The sequence below is a fragment of the Gymnoscopelus braueri genome (assembly GCF_963280865.1).
Source record: "Gymnoscopelus braueri genome assembly, chromosome: 17".
In the NCBI taxonomy this organism is placed as follows: domain Eukaryota; kingdom Metazoa; phylum Chordata; class Actinopteri; order Myctophiformes; family Myctophidae; genus Gymnoscopelus; species Gymnoscopelus braueri.
In genome coordinates, this window is record NC_137617.1 from 13,673,801 (window position 1) to 13,699,407 (window position 25,607).

The window sequence follows — 25,607 nt, forward strand, 5'->3', positions numbered from 1 at the left end:
TGGGCCGGGGCAGCAGCCCTCCGGACACACAGCTGCTTATGCACACCAATCAGTGGGAAAACAAAACAAAAAAACCCAATGGCTAGGAAAGGAAAAAAAGAGATTGAGACTTTTGTTTGGGTGGGGTGGTAGGGGGGGGTGGTGGTTGTGTTGGGGGCATCCCAAATGCTCCATCCCCTCTCCTTATCGACCGACCGCTACGGGCCCGTAGCTCGCAAGGTGTCGATTTCATCCCTCGGCAGACGGACCGGCAAATTCGCAGCGGTCTTCCCCATTACACGGCTTTTCCTTCGCTCATTGTGAATTCAGCCAACGAAGTCAATCTTATTAACTTCCGCGCCGGTTCACACATGACATTTTCTTCAATTTTCTCGCAGACATCAAAAACATCAATTAGCAGCTCGAAAATGGGAAGCCGCGAATGACGGAGTCCGATAACGCCGACTTATTTGAAGCCGGGGGTAAATCTATTCTCCGGTTTTGAATGTGTTCATTACAATTGCGTTTTCAAAGAAGACCTCCAAATAGCAAAGAAATTAAATTTATCTCCTAGAAATGTCTAGAAATTGTTTTTTCCCCCCTTCTTTCGTTTTTTTTTAATCCTGTGTCTATCGCTCGGCCTCAGTGGGTGACACAAAGCATTGTGGTGCTGCATTTTCTTTTCCTCATTAGAACAGATCACAACTCGCACAGAAGTTGAAACCCCGCAAAGTAACCCGGAAAGTGACAGATTTTAAACGGACCAGCTTTTCTTTAGGATGGTTGAATGAGAGATATAAAGCACCCTGCTACTGACCTACAGTCAGTAGAATAATACAATATTTGATGATAAATATCTACTTTTACCCTGTGACAGGGATTTATTATAACATCAGTAAGACATATTGAAATTTGCATCCAGAATGTTTGTCTTTACGACGCCTATTCGACGATCTAAACATTAGAATTATTCCTTTTAGAATCAACAATGTGTCACCTCACCCTTCTGAAAGTGGAGTACTGAATAAATTGAAGAGCTTGACCCCTTGCTATATTAAGATTTCATTAAATTAATACAAATGTAAAAATTGGAAAGGGAAAGCTATGGGCAAGATATTTACATTGCATGAATGAACTAGGAACACAAGTAAATACCAAACTAATTAACACAAATGTTTTACTTACAAATACTTCTGTATGAGAACACTAAAATGCATCATGACAGAAATAATTTGTAGAAATCCTTACATGTGTATATTATTATTTCAATCCATTTATAAATGAGCCTACTTTTTCCATTCCATTCCTGAATGGAATAGCTGTGTGATGTCTGTGAACAAAACCAAAGTGAGAGAAATTAATAAATAATAATGAATAACAATACCCCCCCCCCTCAACAAACGTCTAACTTCCACATTAACGCCCATTCCAGCCACAGCCTCATTGATCATTTCCTGCTATTCTACATCACTGTCTTATATCAAAATGTGAAATACAAACCTGCACATTAATGAAGGTCTCAAGACCTCCCAGTACTGATGAATATGTAACCCAATAAACCCCGTCCAGTAACCTTTAAGTAAATGGCTATTTTCTGCCGATATCCAAACATTGTGAGACAGCTTCCTCGCGCTTGAGTTACATCTCAGAGGGGGAGGGGGGGAGTAGGGGAGGGGGGTGGGGGCGAATGCAAGCAACTTTAGCGGCTGCGGAAAGACGCTCATAATGTGAAGGGATAGGAGGGGGGGGGGGGTCGCATGCCGGGCCCCCGCGGATCACGTTCCTCCGCCGCATTGATTTCTGATCTTTTGACATTATTTAGTTGCTTTTTATTTTCTGGCCCGTCTTTTCTTCCATGTCACGAAAGACAGGGATGTCCAAACAAGTGACGGTGGGAATATCTACTAGCTGTCAAAAGGCCTGGCTTTTCCCGGCATTAAAGCGGCCAAGTGCACTGTCTGACGCAGTGCCGAGAATCGTCGGGATGAAAATATCACTCTTTATAATGGGAGGGGGGGGGATAATCAGATTTCGGATGCTACCCGCCGTCATTGCCGAGAGGGGAAGACTGGTAGTGTGGAGCAGAGGTGAGGTTGAAACCAATACACTTCTAGTCTGTTCCTGTCCTCTCCAACACGAGACCTTCTTCATTTTAGCATCCTTTCACACAAAGTTCTTCCTGGTAGAGTAGGTACCACCAACACTGTACTACAATCAGTGGTAGACGGTAACAAAGTATATTTACTTGAGTACTGTACTCACATACATTGTTTCAGTATCTGTACTTAAATATACTTTTATACTTTCAATCCACTGCATTTCAAAGACAGATTTTGTACTTTTGAGGGTAAAGGTACATTATGAATTAACCACTTGAGCCCCATTTCAAATTTAGTGAAAATAGCTGACCTCCAAGCTCACAATGCGTTGAGCTGCGAGGCTTTATCCAAACATTGTGAGACAGCTTCCTCGATCGTGCTTGAGCTTGTAGATCTGTTATTTTCACAATTATTGATTTTAGCTTTTATACAGCAGTGCATTGATATTAAAAAGAAAATGTACTTTTGAACTTTTTTTAAAGAATGTACTTTTGAATACTTTTTTAAATGCAAGTACTCCAGTACTTGCACTCAAGCACATATTTGACAAAGCGACTTTCACTTGCAGTTGAGTAACATTTTCCCGGTAGAATCTATACTTTGACCCAAGTACTGGGGACTGAGTACTTCGTCCACCACGGCTGGTACCATTGATACCACAGACACTGTACTACTACGTCAAAATAAATGCCAGGTGACATTCCACACATTTCTGCTCTCGACAAACATTGCTGAAGAGACAGAGGGGAAGGGGAGAAGGGGGGCTGTGCTAAATGTAGAACAAAACGTAGAGGGGTGCATGCGTAATAGCTCTGTTAGATGAAATGTGGAATACACAGCAGTGATGGGTTCCATTAAGGGGGGATTTGATCATCTTCCCTGTGTGCTCTCACAGCCCCGGCCCGGCTTCACATCAGATCACTATGCTAGAACGCCCAAATGGTTGGGTTTATCTCCCCCCATAATTATTTTGATGCCGATGACAGAGTGTGTGTGTGGCTCGGAAAGCGCACACACACACACACACACGCACACACGCACACACACACACACACACACACACACACACACAGCATTAGACGCTTATCTCCCTGCATGTTCAAATGGTTTGCTCTCTTGCTGAAAACCTTATGCATACGGTGCCTTCAAAGACAATGTTATCATGTAAATGTGTTATCTGAGTAACAGGACTGCATACGTATTATATGTTATTTCTGCTCTGCAGTGTGATGCATTTTTGCCTCACAACACAGCGCCATACAACGAATTATACATCTGACTTTAGCCACTACCTTGCACTTGCCCACAGTGCCTAAGTTGTATTTATCGCCGTCAATAAAAGCAAACCCTGACATGTATAATAAAAAGAACTGCGTTCTTTACAGTAATTTATAAAAAATTACATTTTGTGAAATGATGAGCACTATTTAAATTGACTATCTTTATTTGAATGGTATGTCATGTTAGTCTGCACAACAACCTTTAACATTACAATTGAACAACATTTTATCACTCGGAAACCATTTCCACAGCGCGCAAACAATCGCTCCCATCAAACGCAGCCTGCGTTATCGCCCGGGCCTCACCTTAACAACGGAGTCATTCCATTGAGACAATGAGAGAGAAAACAATGCGATTCGTTCATTCATTCATTTAACCCATTCAATCCGGATCTACAAATGTCTTCTGAATCCTAACAGTTTTCTGAAAAACCTATGCTGCTATATCAGTGGTTCTCAAACTTTTTCATGTCAAGGACCCCAAAAAATATATGTATTTGGCCGCCAACCCCCATCTGAAAATGTTTTGTTCCAGGGACCCCCAGAAGCAAAGATTTCAGTTAAAAATGTTTGCTTTGAAAATATATATTCAAAGAGTTCTGACGATTTTCTGACGTTCTGACGATTTTTCTAAAATAGCAGATCTACAAGCTCAAAGCGCGGCACTCGGTGCCGCGCTATGAGCTTGTACATCTGCTATTTTTGAATAACCAAAGTATTAAATAATGGTTGAAGTGGTTACACGGATGCGTTCCTGGTCTTAATGGGTTAAGCCATAGAGCCAAGCAGTTGGCCTCTATTGTGTTTGGTCCTTACCATCTATTAACTATGCCATACATTATTATGTACAGTATCTAGGCATTAAGCGAGGCAAAACATGGTCGTGTGTGAAGGACGCGGTTGCGTCCTTCTCGTTTCTAATGCTGCCACGGCGTTGAGTGATGACAAAGCAGTGACCTTGAGGGTAAAATTGTCTTAATCGTACGGAGTGACTTTTAGACCTGCTGTGCTTCAAGGCCCCCCCCCCCCCCCCTCTCTCTCTCTCTCTCTCCCACGTTGAATCACAATGGATTCACAAGCCTGGGACGCGGCGCCACTACTTGTAGCGGGGGCTGACGTCCCGCCACAACACCCTCCCTTTCACTTTGGCTTATCTCAGCCGTTCTCAACCTGTGGTCCGGGGCCCGTTGGTGGGCCGTGAGGGTATTGCAAGTGGGCCCCCCCAAAATAATTGCCAAACATTACGATGTTTATGTTAACTCATTCCCTGCCTAGAACGTAAAAAACGTAATTATTTCCAATTACCAATTCTGCCAAGAACGTAATTTTTTTTTAAATTTTTTTAAATTTTTTATTTGACCCAAAGACAAAGGAGATATGATTTTACGAAGATCTAGACTCCCATCCACTTCCTTGTTAACTTAAAACTTAAAAATTCTGTATCTCGGCTCCTGAGTACTTTTTTTTTTTGTTTCAGGCAAACAAATTGTTCCTGTGTCGGGCGGAAGCGACACTACTTCTGCCATGAAAGGGTAGGTTTTTTTTTTTTTTTTTACGAGCCAACGTTAATTGGTTCACCGAGATCCTCCGCAGTCATGTGCTTCTACTGTAGCACATGAAATTAAGTATTTTTCGTGGAGTTTCCGTTTTCCTTATTTAATAACAAACACTTCAGCCCAGTTTATTTCCCACAGAGATGTGGGAATGAGTGTGTGTGTGTGTGTGTGTGTGTGTGTGTGTGTGTGTGTGTGTGTGTGTGTGTGTGTGTGTGTGTGTGTGTGTGTGTGTGTGTGTGCGTGCGTGCGTGCCAGTAGAAGTCGGTTTTGACTTGGCCCTCCCATACTGTAAACTTAAAGCTATGTTTGTGGACTTCCTCAAAGCCCCTCAGGGTTCTTCCACAAGTCCCGTGCGCCTTAATGGTAGATAGTTATATTGCAGCACTTTTTCTGTGCAAGTCGATTATCCTTCATACCAGCAGCTGCATACAGTGGTGGGGGAAATATCCTGTGTGCCTGCACACACACACACACACACACACACACACACACACACACGTAATGATTTTTTATATATATAGCTGTGAGAATAAGCGACTTTGGGCCCAGTGTTGGCGGACTGCGGTTTCAAATTGGCTCATAGCTTGAACGCGTACACGATACACTATAAACACTGGCTCCCCTTTTATTTATCTATTTACATGAGATCTATATATATAAAATTCCATGCGGCTTTTATTGGCGTATCGTTGAATTTGTCCAGCAGCTGAGGTACTATATTTCCCAGCACCACGGAAGGAGGTAAGTAAGCGGTCGGGGGGAGGGGGGGGAGGGATTGGGTTGGGGGGGGGGTAGTTGGGGGGTGATACAGACAGACATCGGTCGCCGTGCCCTAGCAGCAGTCACTTACCATTAGGAACTACATGAGGTGCATCTGCCCATAGTAAAACACCTTGTAATTAACACCGATGTGAATGTGTTAAGGTTAGCCTCTTGTCAACGGGAGGGAGCGGGGGGGGGGGGGGGGGGTTTGTTCCCCGACAGTGTAATTACGGGTTGCTCACACTACCACCCCCCCCCGTACCTCCCCTGAAAACCTGTGTACTAATTCAATCCATCTTCATTTCCACCAGCGACGCCCCTCCCGTTGATGGATAGTTATCATTAGAGAGTGACAAAGCGGCTGAAACGACTGAGGCGTGAGGAAGAGAGGGAGTGTGTGTGTGTGTGTGTGTGTGTGTGTGTGTGTGTGTGTGTGTGTGTGTGTGTGTGTGTGTGTGTGTGTGTGTGTGTGTGCATACGTGCATGTGTCTGTCAGCCCTAATGTCGGGGGACTGTAGGATGTGTTCTCTCGGACACACACTATCGCCTCGGACAGCGAGATCATATTTTACGCCGGGGACAAGCATGGAAAAAGACATGGATGGAGAGAGGACTGCTGGATCAGGGAGCACACGGGACATCCTTGACGCGCACGCACGCACGCGCACACACATGAAATCAGTGAGATAAAAAACTAGAACCATACATATGCTGCGTACGTGTACACAGTATATGTGTGTGTGTGTGTGTGTGTGACACACACACACTCAGAGAGCTTGGCTCAGAGTGACCGTAACACACAGAGAGGCTATGGTTGGACTTGCTAGACTTTTATAGCATGCTGTTCAGACTGCACACACACACACACACACACACACACACACACACACACACACACACACACACACACACACACAGGACCTAAGCACTGGCTGCAGCCGAACACTAAACCACAGGCTGTGATTGAGGGAGACTTCTCCGCTCCACTATATTTTCAGTCTATATATTCAGCCTGGCCTCAGCCATATATCTTAATTATGTGCCTTGCCTCTTTTTCCTAAAAGAAAGGGGGGAGAGAGACTCCGCATGTCGGGGCCCCCCCCGGAGCACCAGCAGGCCTCCGAAATGAGGCCCTTGCAGTTTTTATGGGGCCTGCGTGTTGGCCACTGCATCATTACATGGAGTTTTACGCCCAGGAAGAAAACACAGCCTCGCTCTCCCTGTCTTTCCTGGCAAAAAATAAAGACACACACATAGAGTGCATAACATACTGTATCCTGTTCTTGGAACACGTGTCAAACGATGAGGGCGACAAGCGCCGGCAAAATGGAAACTCCAAAAAACTGCTGAGGAAGACGTGGGAAGAGGAAGGGACCGAAAACAAAAGTGGAAGGGTGAATAAATGGCCGAAAAGAGCTTTAGCTCGCCACTGTTCTCAACGTGATTATCCTCTCGCTTTCTCCTTGTGGGTCACAGGTTTCTGGGTCAACACACACACACACACACACACACACACACACACACACACACACACAGGTTTGGCCTTGGAATTTCAATGACTCAATTGTATCTAGAGCTCTGCATCGATTGTGCTCAGTGACCCGGTGGAGGACCGCGTGGAGAGCGGCTGGCCGCCACCTCGGTTGTGTCAGAGGGGGGGGGGGGAGAGCCGCTCGCCACCGTTGCCCCCCCTCGCACCCGCCAGGAGGTGGCGCTGACGGGAAACTAGGCGCTCCGAAATGGCCGACGCCGCAGCAGCAGTAGCTTTGTGCCTCTTACTAACAGTGAACGGCAGACGGGAATTTGTTTGGCGCAGGCTCTCTTTTTTTTCCCTTTCTTCTCCGATTCCTATAATAGTGGTGATTTAAAAGGCTTTTTTTCTGACACCTGGAGTTGTAGACACTTCCTCAAAGACACAGACGTACTGTGTTTTACTGTCAGAGTGGATTTGACGGCAGAATGCACCTAGAGGTTCACAGTCAGGTTGAATGCGTGAGATTCTCAGGCTTGTGAGCTCTTGTTTCTGTTGGCTCATTGTAAGGGAGGAATGTGTTGCTACATCCCTACAACACAAAACACTCACTCACACACACACACACACACACACTAATTTAATGCTTACGCATACAAATTCTTCTATGTTATTGTAAACACGCGCAAAATATGGGTTTGTGCACGTCCCGACACCCACTAAACAAGTGCGTTCACACTAGCATGTGCACTTGCAACACCCGAGCCCATTCATACAGTATGCAGACGTGTGTGTGTGTGTGTGCGTGTGCGTGTGCAAGGCCAATGTGCGGCACTATAGCCTGGCTGGTCCGCCTGCACAGACCCTGCAGTTTGTTTAGCAACACTCCATTTAAACGACGCCCAAAGGGTGCAATTAAGGCCAATTAGAGCCTGTCGGTTTTATTAAGAGGCGCAGACCGGCCAGGCTGGAGGGCAGTGTGAAGTAGTGGAGGATGGAGAGAGAGAGAGAGAGAGGAGGAGGAGATGGGTGGGGGTTCTCTAGCACAGTGATTCTCGACCTTATTAATTTCAAGGACCCCCAGTTTAATATGCATACGGAACCCCACTTGATAAAAAATGTTTTAATCTCCGGGACCCCAATCTACACTATAAAAATCCAATCTATAAAAATCCAATCTACACTATAAAAATATACTCTGAGAGTATACAATTAGAACCAAAAGGACCCTAATTGTTCTAATTGTATACTCTCAGAGTTAAATTAACACTCTCAGAGTTACAGACCCATATAAGAGTCCAACTGGACCCGACATTGAGAAACAGTGCTCTAGCACCATGTTTGTCCTGCTTGTGCTACAACCATTAGGCGAGCACTGCTGATGAGGGGGGCGGGGGGGGGGGGGGCAGAATAAAGCCCGAGTTATACTTAGCTGTGTGCGGGTGTCAAGCACCAAAAATAGCCGATCTACAAGCTCACAACGCCTCGGGATACCCCGGGAGCTTGTAGGTCAGCTATTTCTGCTCCGACCAAGTATAAATCAGGCATAAACAAGATGACAGCCACAGTGGAGCGACTTGACAGATGACGAGGCTAAGCAGCTAGGCTGGCGCTGTCAGCACTATTCCTAAAGAAAAGAAAAAAAAAAGAAAAAAAAAGAAAGAATAACCCAAAGAGGAAACGGTGGTGTTATTCCAAAGGGGGCCGGGCGCTGCGTATCCAGCCTGGCTTCGACGTGGTCTGACCTCAGGTGTCACACGTCTTAACAACAGCGACCTTTAGGACCCTGTGACGCGATCTCGTGACGCAGGCGTTCCCCATCTTGAACTGATGGCTGCACGAGAAAACAAACGGAACTATAAAAACAGCCTACTAGCACCACATGTGTGGATGCAGATGTCACAAAGCACTTGAGGAGAGGGGGGGGGTGGTGGTGGTGGCTGGGAGTGTGCTTGTGAATGGAGCAGCAATACGGCAACAAAAACAAAACAAAAACTACAAAACACCGGGACATCTTTCATCAGAGGAAAAAAAGATTGGGAAAAAAAGAAAGAAAAGAGGGCAAATGAATCATCATATCATTTCACCTCCTTCACAATTCCCCCTTTTTCCGCCGACCCTTCGGAGATGTTTACAGATAGCTTGTCGCTCGCCACTCTTTTTTTCCCGCGCCGGCGCTTGGGACACGTTTCAAAAGACCGGGCCCTTTTCATCTCCCCACTCTCGCTGGGAGGAAATTTGCTCCTTAATGGCTTTCAAAACAGGAAGCGTTGGCAAGGAGGAGGAAGAGAAGAGAGAAGCCCCCCCCCCCCCACATCCACAGACACACACATATACAACACCCAGCGCCACCCCTACGCTCCACTCGACGCATCCTTTACGCTGATCCGAGAGCTGCGGTTGCTACTGTGCCAAGGTGCCAACTGTGCCAGTCACACTGACCTCCATCTGCAGGCAACTTGATACCATCTTTCTCTCTCTCTCTCTCTCTCTCTCTAGCTCTCTCTCTCTCTCTCAACACACTGTGCTCCCCCTGCTGAATGGCTCCGCTCAGTCACATTGGAGCCTGAATGCCATTCAAGGCTCTGCCTCAGAGTTCATGTGCTATTGTGTTCTTTGTTAACAGCTGCTGGATATAAAAAAAAAGAGAAAAGGAAAGAAAGAAATCTTTTATCACACAAGCAAATACTAAAAAAAAAACTTGTATTGCCAGAGTGCATGCAGGAATACATTACTGCCTGCAAATCACATCGCTATCACAGCCCAAAATGAGAGCTGATTTGACTCAAGTCTTTATCAATGACCCACAGCAGCGTAAAGCTCATAGCCGCCATGGTTTGGCTCAAATTACTATTTGAGTACGGGGCTCTTGCCAACTTGCAAGGCTCACTACTTTAATAGTATGTGTAGGTGTGTGTTTACTGTTGTTGTATTCATAATTCCGCCTCCTGCGGGGCATCTGTGGACACCGAGTGCCCTTGAACATGCCATGAGTAGTCTTTCTACGCCTTGACTAAAAAGGGAGCTGAAAGACAGATACACGCGCTTCCGCACAGTTGGATAAAACAAACCTTAACCACACAACTCAACCTCACTGAAAGAACTCGGTGCTTTTTTTTTTTTTTGTCTGTTTTTTCTTTCAAAAGATGTTCAGAAGAATGTTTTTCTGTTTTTTTTTCTCCCTCTCTTCATCTCAGCTTTTTCCTCTCTGGGTAAAACAAATGCACCCCCCCCCCCCCTTAAAAAGGAAGAAAAAAAATCTCCTTCCCCATGTGCTATTTCCGTGTGTGTGTGTGTGTGTGTGTGTGTGTGTGTGTGTGTGTGTGTGTGTGTGTGTGTGTGTGTGTTCCCCTCCCATTGATTCCCTCCCAGCCAGGGCCTCTTCCGAACACGAGGCTGTTTCCTCGCCGGTGTCATCTCCTATAGCGCCATTCTTCCCTTTTAACTGAGCTTCCACTCTCGTGGCGTTAACGCACATCCACCGGAGAGGATGTTGGGAAACGGTCGGGTGGCTTATGGTGGTGGAAGGAAAAATGGGTGAAGTACTGTTACTGTGCTGCAAAGTATCAACTATTGATTTGTGTTTGATGCAGATGGAGCGAGGTTTGGGGGGCGGTCGTTCAAAGCTGCGGAGAGCCGTTTCTGTTTTTTGATCATCACTACAGCGCCGCCACTTGCTACGTAGTGCTGCTAGTGGTTAACAGTAAGGCAGGGAGACTGCGTTTGGGTGTGTGTTGTGTGTATGCGTCTTGCTGGCGGATTGGGTTCCTTTGTTGTGCATCGTGTTACGGTTCATCGGCCGATTCTCGGTGGTCAGCGGTCTCATTAAATGGAGTGGCCCGATGCGCGCTCTGATAGGCCGCCATCGAGACCTGGCAAGCGCCTGGAGACGCTGTTGATTCCCGTGGAGAGCGACAGCGTTCAAAGTGAATACATTATTACCATTGCCCGACAAAATAAAAAAATAAAAAATACAGAACACAGAGAGAACTAGGTGAAGGGGGGAGTTGTAAAGGGCAGCGCAAAAAGAGAGGGAAAGTAAACGATGGAGGGAGAGGGAGAAATATGACGTTAAAAAGTCCATTGGCTGGAGCTGGGATGCTGAACCCAGCGAGCAGCTAGCAGCGCTCATCAGCTGTGACGAGCCTCTGCTGTGTTAGCTGCTGCTCTCTCGCTCTGCCGGCCCCCTCTGTGATGTGCGCCTGTGTCCACTGGGGGCTACAATTAGCCCATCAAACTCATTCCAGTCGGGGGATTCTCCAAACCCCCTCCTCTCCTCGCCGGTGCTCTCCGGAGCCCGGGCTGCTGCAAAGAGACAGGCAACTTGTAAGACTGGGGGAGGTAGCCTTTGAAGTGCCAGGCTCTGCTGAGGCCTCCCTTTTTGCTCGTATCAAGGCTGAGGAGATATAACAATTAAAATGGCGGGGCCCGACGCGGCTCGCTCGTCTCGCACACACGCAGCTCGCGTGCCTGATGGCGGGGAAGCGAGGGCTACCATCGTGTCGGATTATCAGCCCCGCGGTTCCGGCGCAACTGGGGGGCCCCGGCGGTCAAACAAACCCAGAGACCGGATGAGTGACAGCTGAGAAAAGGCTCTGCATGTCATTCCTTCGAGGAGCCGTCGGATTGAAACGTTGAGGCGTCGTCTGTGTGTGACAGTTAAGACTGGTGCTGGGCTTGGTGGCAGACAGCCAGGTAATTACACAGCACTGACTAACCAGCCCGCAGAGGAAAGGCCCGCTGCTGCTGCTGCTGCAGGCACGCACACACAACACACACACGTGTACGCACACGCGCACAACCAGAGTCAAAACACTATTTTGCATGCAAAGACAGACAGTGGCGAGTATAGATCATACAATCCCACCCGTCCACCCACATCATCTCTCTCTCTCCCTCTCACACACACACACACACACACGCACACACACACACACACACACGCGCGCGCGCACACACGCAAAGACACAGGTGCTGACACAGAGGCAGAAACAAGGTCTGCATTGTTTCAAGGTGGATTACGATGACTCTGACGTGACCCTGCTCTCCCTCGTCTCGGCAGCAGCCATCTCTACCTATATATCCCACGCCTTTTTGGCATTCATGTTCCTGACGGCAGTGTATGTGTGTGTGTGTGTGTGTGTGTGTGGGGGGGGCGGCTGTACAGTTTAAAACAGGTGTGTCCTCCTGCAGATAGACTGGAGCATGTGTTCTGCGTTAGCTACTGCAGGGGCAGCCAGGGAGCGGTTTATAACTGTATGTAACAGAGCTGAGGCGTATCAACGCATCAATCAGGGGAGCGCCAGGGTCAAATCACTCTTCAATTCAAGTAGAGTTGAAGCTTTATCAAAACTTTTGAGTAATGGCGACCAGCCAGCACTGGTGTATGGACTGCAAAAATCACTACTTCACTAGTTTACCAGCAGGGTGCAGCCATGTTGTGCACACGCAAACTCACACACACACACACACAAGTTGATAACCTGGACACATGACACACATAATCTAAAGCCATGTAATATTCTTATGAGTCATATTTTGAAACAAAAAGGACTTGTGAATGGTACAGAAATAATTGCAGCTGTAGAACAACCTCCATATTGACGTACGTATGCAAAGACAGCTCAACTTTGATCACCTTTGATCATAATGTTTCAGTTATTGCACGTCGCCGTGTGTTATTTTTAGCATGGAACTAGAGATTGGCTGAAGACGGCAGCATCCCAGTCGAACACCTTGCCTCCTTTGAAACCCCTTCCCGTGACACATGGCCGCACGACGACAAATCAGGGGCATAATTCTCGGAGCACATATCTTCAAAGTGCGTGTTGTAGCACCGAGCCCATTAGTGTGTGAAAAAAGACTACATCTATGGCGTTGGTAAATATTCATTATCACTCAGAGCGGGTACATTAGATGTGTACGGAACCGTGAGACCTCAAAAGCACACACTTTGAATGGTGAAAATAAAATGAAACCTGGTACACAGGTCTCGTGTTAAGAAGAGGAATTACTTTATTGTCAATTAAGACAAAGCGATTGAAATGTGTCTTTTTTAGCCCGTCTCTCGTAGACACACAACCCTTGCATTACAACCAGAGGGGTCAGAGAACAGGGTCAGGTGCAATACAGCAGTGGCTCTCAGCCTTTTTCATGTCAAGGACCCCCAAAATGATATGTATTTGGCTGCGGACCCCCATCTAAAAAATATTTATACAAGTTCATAGCACATAGTGTTATGAGCTTGTAGATCTGCTATTTTTGAATAGCCAAAGTATAAAATATGGTTAAAGTGGTTAAAATGATTGTGACACTATATTAACAAATTTAGTTGGGGACCACCCCAAGGACCCCTGGGGGTCCCCAGACCCTACTTTGAGAACCAATGCATTACAGTGCGCGATGGAGGTTCTATAAGGACCGAAACATGTTACATAGATGCGTAGAGCTGACTAATCCTTCATAACGGACCCGGAAACATCAATTTAAACATAGAATTGAAACCTAAGTTTCGTCTCTGTCGGGTGGAAACCTCATATGTCCAAAACTGTTACTTTTCAGGATTCAAATTCAAAGGCATTAAAAGTAGCAGATCTACAAGCTCAAAGTTTCGAGCTTGTGGATCTGCTACTTTTGATGCTTTTGTGTGTGACGCTGCAGTATGATCAAGTAGGGCGTTAATTTATGAAAAAAAAGTTAAATAATGGAGATAGGAGGTTTCTGCCCGACAGCGATGATTTGACACGACACCTGTGTGTACATTTTCACAATCTAATGGCACTTAATGATATACTGTTAAGTGACTTTACACAAACGCAGGTAAGACAAGACAAAAGTAAAGTCATGAAACTAACGGGACCTCTCGCTCTCTCTCTCAATCCCTCCCTCCCTCTTTCTCTCTCTATCTCTCTCTCATTGCCGATACCAGACCTGGCGTCCCCTATTTTGGGAAAACATCGCAGAAATTGTCAAGTATTTTCAAACATTTTCAAATGACTGAGCTTGTAGATTGGCTATTTTCAGTTATTTGTCGTATACGACCAAGTAAAGAAGGGCTTAAGTGATCGAAAAAAGAAAAAGCTGCATTGGATTCCAGTGAATGCCAGTGTGAATCAAGCCAGCCATTCATGCTGCCAGTTGATTTAGGCACGGCTCACTACACACCAATCAGCCGCGCCGGCCACTCACTTGTCTGCCATTCCAACACAAGATGGAGACAGTGCCAAAAGTTCCAATTAAAATCTACACTCCTGATGTCGCTGCAGAGAAAAATAAGAAACGCGACGAAATGGAATAGAAGTGCTAGGGTTTTTTTTTTTTTTTTTTTTTCACAGCGTCGGAAAAGAAATACAAACAAAAAGCTGCCAGAATTCAGTGGACGAGCCCCATGCTTACAGTTATTCTGTCTAAGTAAATAAGCGTGAAGAACGTGTATGTTTGTGCGCGTGTGAAAAAGGAGATTGTCTGTCTGTTTGTGTGTGTGTGTGCACACGCGCGTGCGTGCCAGTGCGCGCGAGCGTCGAGAGTGGGAGTGCCTTGTTATGGAGGAACAGATCATGTCGCAGATAAGAGGGCGACGCTGTTCAAAGGGAAAGCCAGGCCGGTAAAAACGTGCGCCGATACGACATCGTCGCCTTTACTGTCCCTTAATGAGCCTGTCTGGTGTCCGTGAAGAAGAGGAAAAAAAAAAACCTCGGGCGCGTCTCGCTCCAATCACCGCCGCCGGGGCTTTTTATTCAAATCTCACACACAACTGTCACGCGGCGCGTCCGGACCGCACTGTTTATCTCACTCTGAGAGGATGTTAACAAGACAAATGAATGAATAAATACACAAATAATGCGTTTAGGTAATGTTAATAATGTATGAAATGGAAGCTGCTTCTTGACAGTAACTGCTGCTCTAAGGATTCTTCCCCCAACTTTTGGTGACAGGTTCTGTTTACGCACATCCCCCCCCACAAACCATCCCCCCACACGCTTTCCGAGCGTGGATGTCTGGCCAGAATTCTGGCGTCTCGAGAGCGCATATCGCTGATGGCAAAGATACGTTTTTTTTTTCTCTTCTCCTGTGACAAATGGCCCACATTCCACAGAAACACACCGACGTTCCTCGTCAGAGCCTTTTTGGTTGGCAACGCTCCCCCCCCACCCCACCCCACCCCCCAGTTCCTCCCGGTGGAAAAGCTAAGAATGAAGCCCATGCAACTCCCGTGACCGGGTTTGAATGGCATCCTAATAAGCCGCTCAATTAAAGGTGAGCTTCGGGAGAGGCAGGGGGGGGGAAATATAAACAAGGCGGCGTGTGCACACCTGCGTAGGTATGCGCGAGAGAGCAGGCATCGCCTGCCTCCGCCGAACTGTCCCATATTTTCCACAACTATTCAAAAAAAAATTGAGCTGGGGGGAGGGGGGGGGGGTCGGGGCGGAGGGGGGAGGCACTTAAAGAAGTGGAGCAGGTAAAGAAAAATAAGTCCTGCGTCAAAGTCCCCCCCCCCCCGGAAACCGAGACAAAAGAAGATCCTGGAGCTTCAGACGCTGTCGGCCACGCTGAGCGGAGAGGTATAAAAACAAAACAAAAACAGCAACAACACAAACATCAAAACCACCAGCAAACTAATCTAAGAAGAGTTCAGAGATGTCTTCACTGGAAGATGCTGAGAGGAACCGAATCAAATAAATTGGGGAGGCTAGTCTCGCTTGGTTTGGCCTGACACACATCGGAGAATTACACCTAGCCGATATGAAGTGGGGTGGGCATTGAAAACTGATTCAGAAAGCAGATATCCAGTGTTGACAACTAAACTACGCCCCCGTCCCCCCCAAAAAAACCAAGTCCCTCTCATGCTATATGGGCCAGACAACACTAAACCCAATTCAAGGCAGCTTAAGTGCTCCCTGGAAGCAGTCAGCATTCCACTGCAGCCCAACACACACACACACACACAGACTTTGACTGTCACAGTGCGTTCAGCCATAACAATAAATTGTTCTTTGGGGAATGTGGGCTGCACTCGACACACACCTCCCTGCATCATCTTAGCCTGGTCCCTGCATCATTCTAGCCTGGTCCCTGCATCATCTTTAGCCTGGTCCCAGCACTCCACTCCCTGCTGTATACAGCACAGGTATGTCTGTCAATCACAGTGGTAGTGGAGGTTGCATTTGGGGATGTGCCGATGTCACTGCACCATACAGTACCTATTCCAAGCTGTTAAACTCGGATCTGTCAAGACAATTATTAGATTTTTGACAGACACACACACACACACACACACACATGCACATATATACATTAGTCATACACAAAATCCTTCAACTCTTAAAGATACAATTTGACTTTGAACCGTCCAGCCTTACAATAGATCAGAATATAGAATGTCTGAAAGACTGCAGGTTATGTGGCATTTAGCATATTTGTTGGCACTGAACTTAACAGCACTATGATGAAGTGATAATTAAGAAATGCTCCCCCATGTGTATGGGCATATGATCTAGACCCATCTACATAATACAGACATTTCCAACTCATTAAAACCAATATTTCCATCTATTATTCTCCTCGCTTTGTGCTGTCTATTCAAAGACCTTGAAATGCTGGAGTTTTGTAGGGTCCACTTCAGTTCGACCTCGACATGAGTCTGTTCTTCAGCCAAAACCAACAATTAGTATTAGAAACGTTTACAGCTAAACATCTAGAGGGAATAGCAACTTTTAGTCATGTTTCTTTTCTTCACTAAATGCTGCCAATGATTTTATGGAGCTCAAGAGCAACACATGTTCAAGCGCACACACACTTAAACAAGCATGCGTACAGTATGATTAATGTGCACGCACGCACACACACACACACACTTAGATAGCAACTAAGCACAGCCATAACACTCCAGAGCCAACGACTGCTATTGGGCAGGTGAACCCAGGGTTTCATTATCTCACTAAATCACTTCAACCCACTCTAAAAAGTTCACTTAAAAACTTCCTGGAAAACTGAGCATGCAGGGAAAACAAGGGGTGTAATGCCTTATTTATACTGTGTGGCGTGTCCTGCACCAAAAATAGCAGATCTACAAGCTTGTGAGCTTGTAGGTCTGCTATTTCTGGAGCTCGATGATGAGTCGTGTCGTCCAACACAGTGGAGTTTAGGGGTGCAACAGTCAGATAATGTACCTGATCGATTATTCGATTATAAAAACGATAATTTTATAAAATAAACAATTAATAATCATTCCCTGTTTTGGGCATGTCATTATACTGTGGTTGAAATATAAAAACATTCCAAAATAGCTCACTGTGAGCTTGTAGATCAGCTATTTTCCTTATTTTTGTTGTGCAACAAAGTATAATATCGGGCTTAGATGATTAATTCATTTGTTCATTTGTAATTCATTCATATTAAAAAATAATTAAATATTTTATAAAAAAATCTTCTAGATAATATAATCCATTAAGACCGGGAAAACATTTGTGTCATTTTAGATTTCTTTGACGATTAAAAAATAGCAAATATACACGAGTGCCGCGCTATGATCTTGTAGATCTGCTATTTTTTAATAGCCAAAGCATAAAATAATGCTTTTTAATGCTCAAATTTGAAATGACACAGATGCTTTACCGGTCTTAATGGATTAAAGGAAAAGTAATCAATACAATAATCGCCATGAAAATTGTTGATAGTTGCAGCCCTAGTGCCTTGTCCTGCCTCCTCCCTCTCAATGGTTCGTGGCTTCGGCTGAAACCCCTCGCAGCCCCCCTTTCCCAAACTGCTACTGCTGATGGGGGCGGGGGGGGGAGGTCACACAGTTATTAGCTCTAACTCCCTCACTATGGCTGGGGACGCCCCTCCCTCACAAGCCCCTATCCCTCAAACCCAGTGGTGTAAAGTACATTTACTAAAGTACTGTACATAAGTGCAATTTCAAGGTATTTTTTTGTTTCTTTTTACTTTACTTCAGTATTTCCATTTCCTGATACTTTATACCTGTACGCCACAACATCTCAGTGGCAAATGTTGTGCTTTTTTTATTTGAGAGCTTTGGTTACTAGTTACTTAGCAGATTTAAATGATCAATTATTAATACAATTATTATAAAATCTAAATCTTCTGCATATGGCCAAAGTACAAAATAGGGCTTAAGTGGTTAATTAGCAATAATTATAGTCCAATAACATGATATATAATGGTTCTGAGATCTCTGAAGTCTTTTTACTTTTGCTACTGTATTATATTATTTTTTATCCAAATACTTTTGTACTTTGATTAAGTAAGATTACTTTGAATGCAGGACTTTTACTTTTAACAAAGTATTTTTTTACACTGTGCTACTGCTACTTTTAAGTCCAAAATCGGAGTACTTCCTCCAGCACTGTTCAAACCTCATTCCACCACATCCATCCATCCTCCCTCCTGCACCTTTTCAATAGGCTCTATGCACAGCAGCCATATTGGAAAGAAATTGGGCTTCTTCCTTACTTCCTTCATAGGTGTTAATGATACTAATGAAGGCTCTGTTCCATTTAGTGTGGCATAGTGATTCTCAAACCTCTAATTTCAAGGACCCCCATAACTACAAATGGAACCAAATTAACCCTTACGGGTCCATTTGGTTCCATTCGTACACTCATAGTTAGAGACCTATAATGGTCCATTTACCACCCTCAAGGAACCATGAGGGTCCCTGGACCCCACTTTAAGCCTTAATTAGTATAATTGGTAAGACCTGTGAAGGAAGTAAGGAAGAGGCCCAATTTCTTTCCAATATGGCTGCTGTGCATAGAGCCTGTTTGTCCCTCCCCTCCCCTCCCATCCTCCTCCCCCTCCCTCCCTGTGCCCTCAGCCCAGTGCTAATTGGTAACTCTGTTGAACCGTGCCAGCTCCAACAATGAGACACCTGGAGTTCTGTCAAAACAAGTTTCGCTGTGAAACGGCCTCCGGTGCTAATACAGCAGCGTGGAGGAGAGGAGAGGAGAGGAGGGCTCTGCTGTCGCTAGCAGGGGTGGTGGTGGTTCTGGTGGTAGATGGGGGGGGGGGATAACCAAGTACGTTTACCCAACTACTGCACTTAACCCGGGAACGCATGAGTGTAATTTTTTTTATTTCTTTGGCTATTCAAAAATAGCAGATATACAAGCTCATAGGACGGCACCGAGTGCCGTGCTATGAACTTGTAGATCTGCTATTTTTTTTTTAAGTTGTAGAAATGTTATGCAAATCTTTGAATATATATATTTTTAAAGCGAACATTTGTAAAATATTTTGTTCCAGGGACCCCCAGAAGCAAAGATTTGAGTTACAAATGTTCGCTTAAAAAGATTAATATATTCAAAGATCTGCACAAATTTGCTAGTTTATCTGCTATTTTTTAATAGCCAAAGACATCTAAAATGACAGAGATTGAATGGGTTAAGTGCAAAACTATTTTATACAACTCCACTACATCTCAGAGGCAAATGTTGTACTTTCTACAACACTAAGTATTTGAAAACCTTTGTTACAAGTTTCTTTGTAGATTTAGATTGTTATTACAAAATGTACTTGGACCAATTAAGCCCTATTTAATACTTCAATTTGAAAATTGCTGTAAATAGTACATGGAGTTCTAAAATAGTAGATCTGCTATTTTCGAAAGATTTTGACAAATTTTGAAATGGGACATTCTGCGTAATGGGCACTTTTACTTAAAGGGATAGTTCAACCCAAATATATATTTTTATTCCATCGATTAGTCACCCCATGGAGACTTTAATTCATGGATACTTTTCAGTTTTTATCGCATTCCTAAGCCAATAATTTGATGACCAGCGGACCGGTAGGCAGCGGTTCCGGTAAGAGACACAAAAGAGAGTCTTTGTGTCTCCTACCGGAACCGCTGACAGTCATCAAATTATTGGCTTAGGAATGCAACAAAAACAAAATAAATCCATGAATTCAAGTGTCCATGGGGTGACTAATAGACAGAAAAAAAAGTCATTTTGGGGGTGAACTATCCCTTTAAGTACTGTTCTTCCACCACTGGGTAGGGGTGATGGTGGGGGGATGAATTCAAAGAGCTTGCCGTGTCCATGGAGTCCAAACCGGTGGCAAGTGGCTAATGTCTACCAACCAAGTCTAGTGATGGATCTTGATCCTTCACACACTGTAAAGCCCTGAGTGTTCATTTACACAGGTCACAATGCACCGCATCACAAATCTTTCCAAGCTTGTCGATCGATTTGTTCAGCTATTTTCTTAAGTAAAATAAATGAAGACATTTTGATTATTATTTCTTTAATGATTGCCTATATTGACATGCACAAAATAGGGACACCAGGATCACTGAGGATAGTACATTGCAATCAAGTTAAAAAAGTCATTACAAAACACCAATACTCCTTGTATTTATATCACTGTGCCCGTTTCCAAAACACATACACCCGCCGGCTGGTTTGTCCGTGTTGATTTCAGGGGCGTGCCGTCGCGTATCTCAAAACTTGACTTGGCCCGCCTCTCTCTGATGGAGCTGTCAGTCAAACTCTTGGCCTTGGGGAGGACTGCGACCTGGTCGCACCTTGAACGGAGCGCAAGCCTGCCAGACAGCCAACAACAACAACAGAGCTACGTACCGTACAGGGTAGACAAAGGCGTGTTTGTGAGACGCACTGACACACACACGCACGCACACACACACACACACAGACAGACAGACGGGCACACCCAACGCAGATCCTGGACAACCTCGCCAAACAAGTTCTAGCACAAGCGGCTTGTACAAGACGAAAGGGGGCGTGGAGGAAGTTTGAAGCAGGGAGAGAAAACACATTTTCCCTCCGGTATAACTTGGCTCACGATCACTTTAATGCAGTGAGTGGTTCTCGAACTTTTTTAAATATTCCAAATTTTTCAAGATTAAAATAAATAGCAGATCTACAAGCTCAAAAAGCACCGTGACGCATTGTGAGCTTGTAGATTGGCTATTTTCAAACTGCCGATGAGTAAAGGCGGATTTCGATGCTATAGTAACTCATTTAGCTGGGGACCCCCTTGGACCCCCCTACAAGCCTACAAGGACCCCTGGGGTTCCCCAGGCCGCACTTTGAGAGCCACTGCAGTAATAGCCGTTTGTTCCGAATTGTTCTCTGAATATCAGTCTCTCTATCCAAGGGCCCTCAAGTTATTCATCAGCGACACGGTTCCTACCAGGTACGCAGAACTCAACCAGCGTTTGAACCGGCAAAACATTTCAAGTAAGCATTTCACAGAGCTATATCGATGCCTCAGAAAAAGCAAGTTCTCCTCCGTGCTCGATCGTGGTAGCTTCTTGCCAGCTTCTTAGCGTTTAAACAGGTGGCAGAGCGCTATACACAATCCCTCTGCGCGTCGATAAAAGCTGACTCCAGCATTCAGCTCCCTTCTAGTCATTCACATCCTCTGTTCCTATAAAGACGAGAGATTCACGGTGACAGAGGAAAGTGCAGGACAACGGCAAAGCAACGGGAGGCCCCGACTTCTCCTGGCCCTTGAATTGAAGCTCTAATAACTCAGAGAGACAGAGCGAGCGAGAGAGAGAGAGACTCTCTAGAGAGAGAGAGAGATAGATCATTTGATAGTTAGATCAGAGAGAAAGAGAGAGACTGTCTATATACCGAGAGAGAGAGAGAGAGAGAGAGGAGAAACAAGTTTAGTTTTTCTTTATCTTATAATGTTCATCTGTTTTATCACCAAATAAATTCATTAATCTCTGAAAACACTCTCCAGCTAATGTGTATTATCAGTGTGCATTATCATCACATAGTTGCACTCACCATATTTGGTGTGCATTTATACAAACACATATGTTACAGCATACACATGTACCGTATACACACACACACACACACACACACACACACACACACACACACACACACACACACACACACACACACACACACACACACACACACACACACACACACACACACACACACACACACACACACACACACACACACACACACACACACACACACACACACACACACACACACACAAACATCTTGCTGGCTTCGATTCAAGCCCAGATGCTAATAAAGAGAGCCCTCTTCAAAAACAGCTGCTAAACAGAAGTATACAAAAAGACAAGCGGCAGAGATTCTCCAACCCCTCCACACCGGATGGCAGAGGCCAATTCACAATTAATACCCAAGCATGCCATCTTCAGTTCACCAGTGCTGTGACAATGGCTTCCAGCGCCAAAATAGAATACCACTGGGACGGCGTCATCAATACCTTATACAAACACTGACATCGGCCTTTTGTGGATGGGGAAATTATCATTCGGGGGCGGGTTCACACACAGCGGCGTGATGATGTGAGTGATGCAGCAGTCTGTGGTGGCCCCATGTCACAGATGTCACCGCTATCACCTTCCTGACAATGACCTTGTCACCTCTCACCACAGAACCACCCAGCACGCTCTGCTAAGTCAGTGCATTGACAAAAACAGGTACGAGCCACGGTTGTACATGGAAGCTGTGTGAGAATGTGTGTGTGTGTGTGTGTGTGTGTGTGTGTGTGTGTGTGTGTGTGTGTGTGTGTGTGTGTGTGTGTGTGTGAGCATGCTAGATTTGTTGTGATTGATTCTTGGTTAAGTATGAATGAGGTTTAATCATCCCATACACCCCCCCCCCACCCCAGCCTGAACAGAAACATACCACTTAACCAAAATGTCTCAATTACTTAAATAAAAAAACTACAAGCTCACAACAGGCCACGAGTCAACGCCGTGTGAGATTGCAGATCTGCTATTTTTGGAAAGTTCACATTTTATTTATTCTTTTCCTCAAAAATGTTCTAGTGGTTAATCGTGGGCCCAGCTGAAGAAAACTGCCCAAAACAGAGTCTGATGGCAGGGTGTGATTATGCCCCTATGCTCCATCTAGGAGCCTACAGGAATAAGTCAAGAAATCGGCATTGCTTAATTAATTGGCATAGATACAACAAACAGTAGCAACAAAGCAGTAGCACTTAATTAGCACAAAGCATTACACAGCATGATTAGCATCATCATCATCATCATCACTATGATTTAGGTTTAATTTGTTAAAAATTTGTTATTTTTGTTCTGTTTTTAAAATCATCATATCCATCATCATCATAATCATCAATTCAAAGTTATTTCTATTTATTATTATTTTTTTCATTTGTTTGTGGCATAAACCAAAACAAAATCTAACAAGATATTTTTGGAATTCAAAGGTCTCTCACCAACTGAAATTGGTGAAGGTTCAGTTCTGACTGTCCGGGGAATTCCCAGCAGAAGGGCCCCTGTAAGGCAAAGATGGATGTTCCCATGTCACACAATTATATCAGCTCTCCATCTCCATCTCTCCCTCCCTCACACACACACACACACACACACACACACACACACACACACACACACACACACACACACACACATGTTTGTATTACTATACTTGTGAGGATATCAACATTTTAGAACCGCAATACCTAAAAGAATTTGCAAATCTATAAAGACACATCTATAGCTGGGCTTGTAGATCAGTTATTTTCCGGTGCATGACACTGCTGCGCAACTATGTCAGACATAACTCTAACCCCTACCCCTAACCTGAATCTTTTCCTAATAACTCTAAAAAACATTTTTAACCATTAAACAACCAGGAAATGATCCTCCCGACGATAGTTTATCAAATTCTACTATACTGGATATTTGGCCCCCACAAACATAGTAATACAAGTACACACACACACACACACACACACACAGAGTCCCTCGCTCGCTCTCTCATACGGACACAGACAGACACACACACAAAATCCTAGGCTACCAGATTTTTATGCAAAAGCAGCGTGTTCTCAGTAGAAATAATGCATCCCCCCGTGCCTTTTCATTTATTTACCCTACCACTTCCTCTCTGCTGGCTCAGCTTTCTCCAGGGTGCGTGCTCGGCCCCTATTACCACACACTTTTCACACACACATACACACACACACACACAGAATAGCAGAGCACCAGCTCAGTGCTGCTTACATGACTGCTGTACGTGTTGGCTGGTTGTTAAAGCCGTATTACACTTTGGTAGGACATTTCTTTCACTTGTTAGCGCACACACACCCACGCACGCATACATATACACACACACACACACACACACACCCACCCACACAGCTCATGAGCAGTCAAACTACAACATTAGCTGCCCTGCTAATCCCTCCCTCCACCCACTGGTAATTCAACATTTTGTTTTTTCCCCTTCTCAACATTGATGTTTTGCAGACGGGCCACGTCATTTGTTGAGAAGGTAATCTTGGTTTTATAGATATGATCAACGATGTACACTTCTTACATGGAGCTTTAGGGTGAAAGTAAGAGACTAGTACTGGCTGTCTCGGACCCTGGAGTGGTCGACTATGGTAGCTGACGGATAATGAATTCCATCAGAGAAAATGCTTGAACATCTGCCATTTTTGCTATTTAAGAAAAATAAATAAGTACATTAATTAATGAACAATTTTCAAAGATTTTCACAAACAGCCAAAATAGCAGATATACAAACTCTGTTCTCTTCAAAAACCTCTTTAGTCGTTAACACTGTCTTACCTGGTCTCATGCAGCTAAATCTGGAGTGTGAATTTAGCCTGAAAGTGTACAAAGAATGGACCTTGCGAGTTAAATTAACACTCTGGACTTTGCTGTGTGCTAGCTGTTCAAATTGTGTCACCAAAGGTGGTGAGATTTAGAGTGTGTAAGGGTGGGGGGGGATCTCTTATCTCGTGCCCTTAAGAGCTACCTCACATTGCACGTCACTCATGAAAAAGACATCAGGAAATTAGGGGGATGAAGAAGGGAATGAGGAAGGAGAGAGAGAGAAATAAAAACAAATGTGGATAGACAGATAAAGAATTCACGTGTTGCTTCACGCTAGACGCAGCCCAGTCACACAAGACACACGCACACAAAAGCCACAGGGCCTTGGGTTTTGCACGAGGCTCCATTGAGGGTTTCCACTACCTACGGTTCACTCCCATTCAAAGCTATTGTGCGGCTTTCTTTCTCTGCGCAAAAAAAAGTCACTAGGTCATATTTGTACTTGTGCTTGACCCTGGGGGCCGACTGCTGTACTCCCTTTTCATAACTTCATACTTTTCATAACAGCGAAAGGCTGTGGTTGTTGGTTATACAGACGTACACGCACGCCTGCACACACACACACACACACTAACACACACGTACAGTATCCAATCCCTGTCAAACAGCACGTCCAACATACAGTCACACATTCTGAGGGGTTGCCTAAGTTCAAGAGGGGTTATATAATGGCCAAATACCATGGCAAGGAGAAGAAGAAAACAGAGGACAATGTCCCTACAGCTATTCACTCACACACACACACACACACACACACACACACACACAAACACACACACGATAAAAGCTGCTATTCACTTCTTTAACACTCAGTCAGATGATGGTGTG

At 44.9% G+C, this 25,607-nt stretch overlaps 1 protein-coding gene across 12 annotated transcripts in view; it reads right to left on the minus strand.

The window, feature by feature from the left end:
* tcf7l2 (transcription factor 7 like 2) overlaps positions 1-25,607 on the minus strand; it is a 109,194-nt gene that overhangs the window by 41,073 nt on the left and 42,514 nt on the right. For 6 of the 12 annotated variants that reach the window (XM_080455517.1, XM_080455518.1, XM_080455516.1 and 3 more), the window contains exon 5: positions 23,372-23,431. The exons of the other annotated variants lie outside the window; for them this stretch is intronic. In XM_080455517.1, the coding sequence (XP_080311643.1) occupies positions 23,372-23,431 (60 nt within the window). The remainder of the gene's footprint in view (positions 1-23,371; positions 23,432-25,607) is intronic. 12 annotated transcript variants of the gene reach the window in all.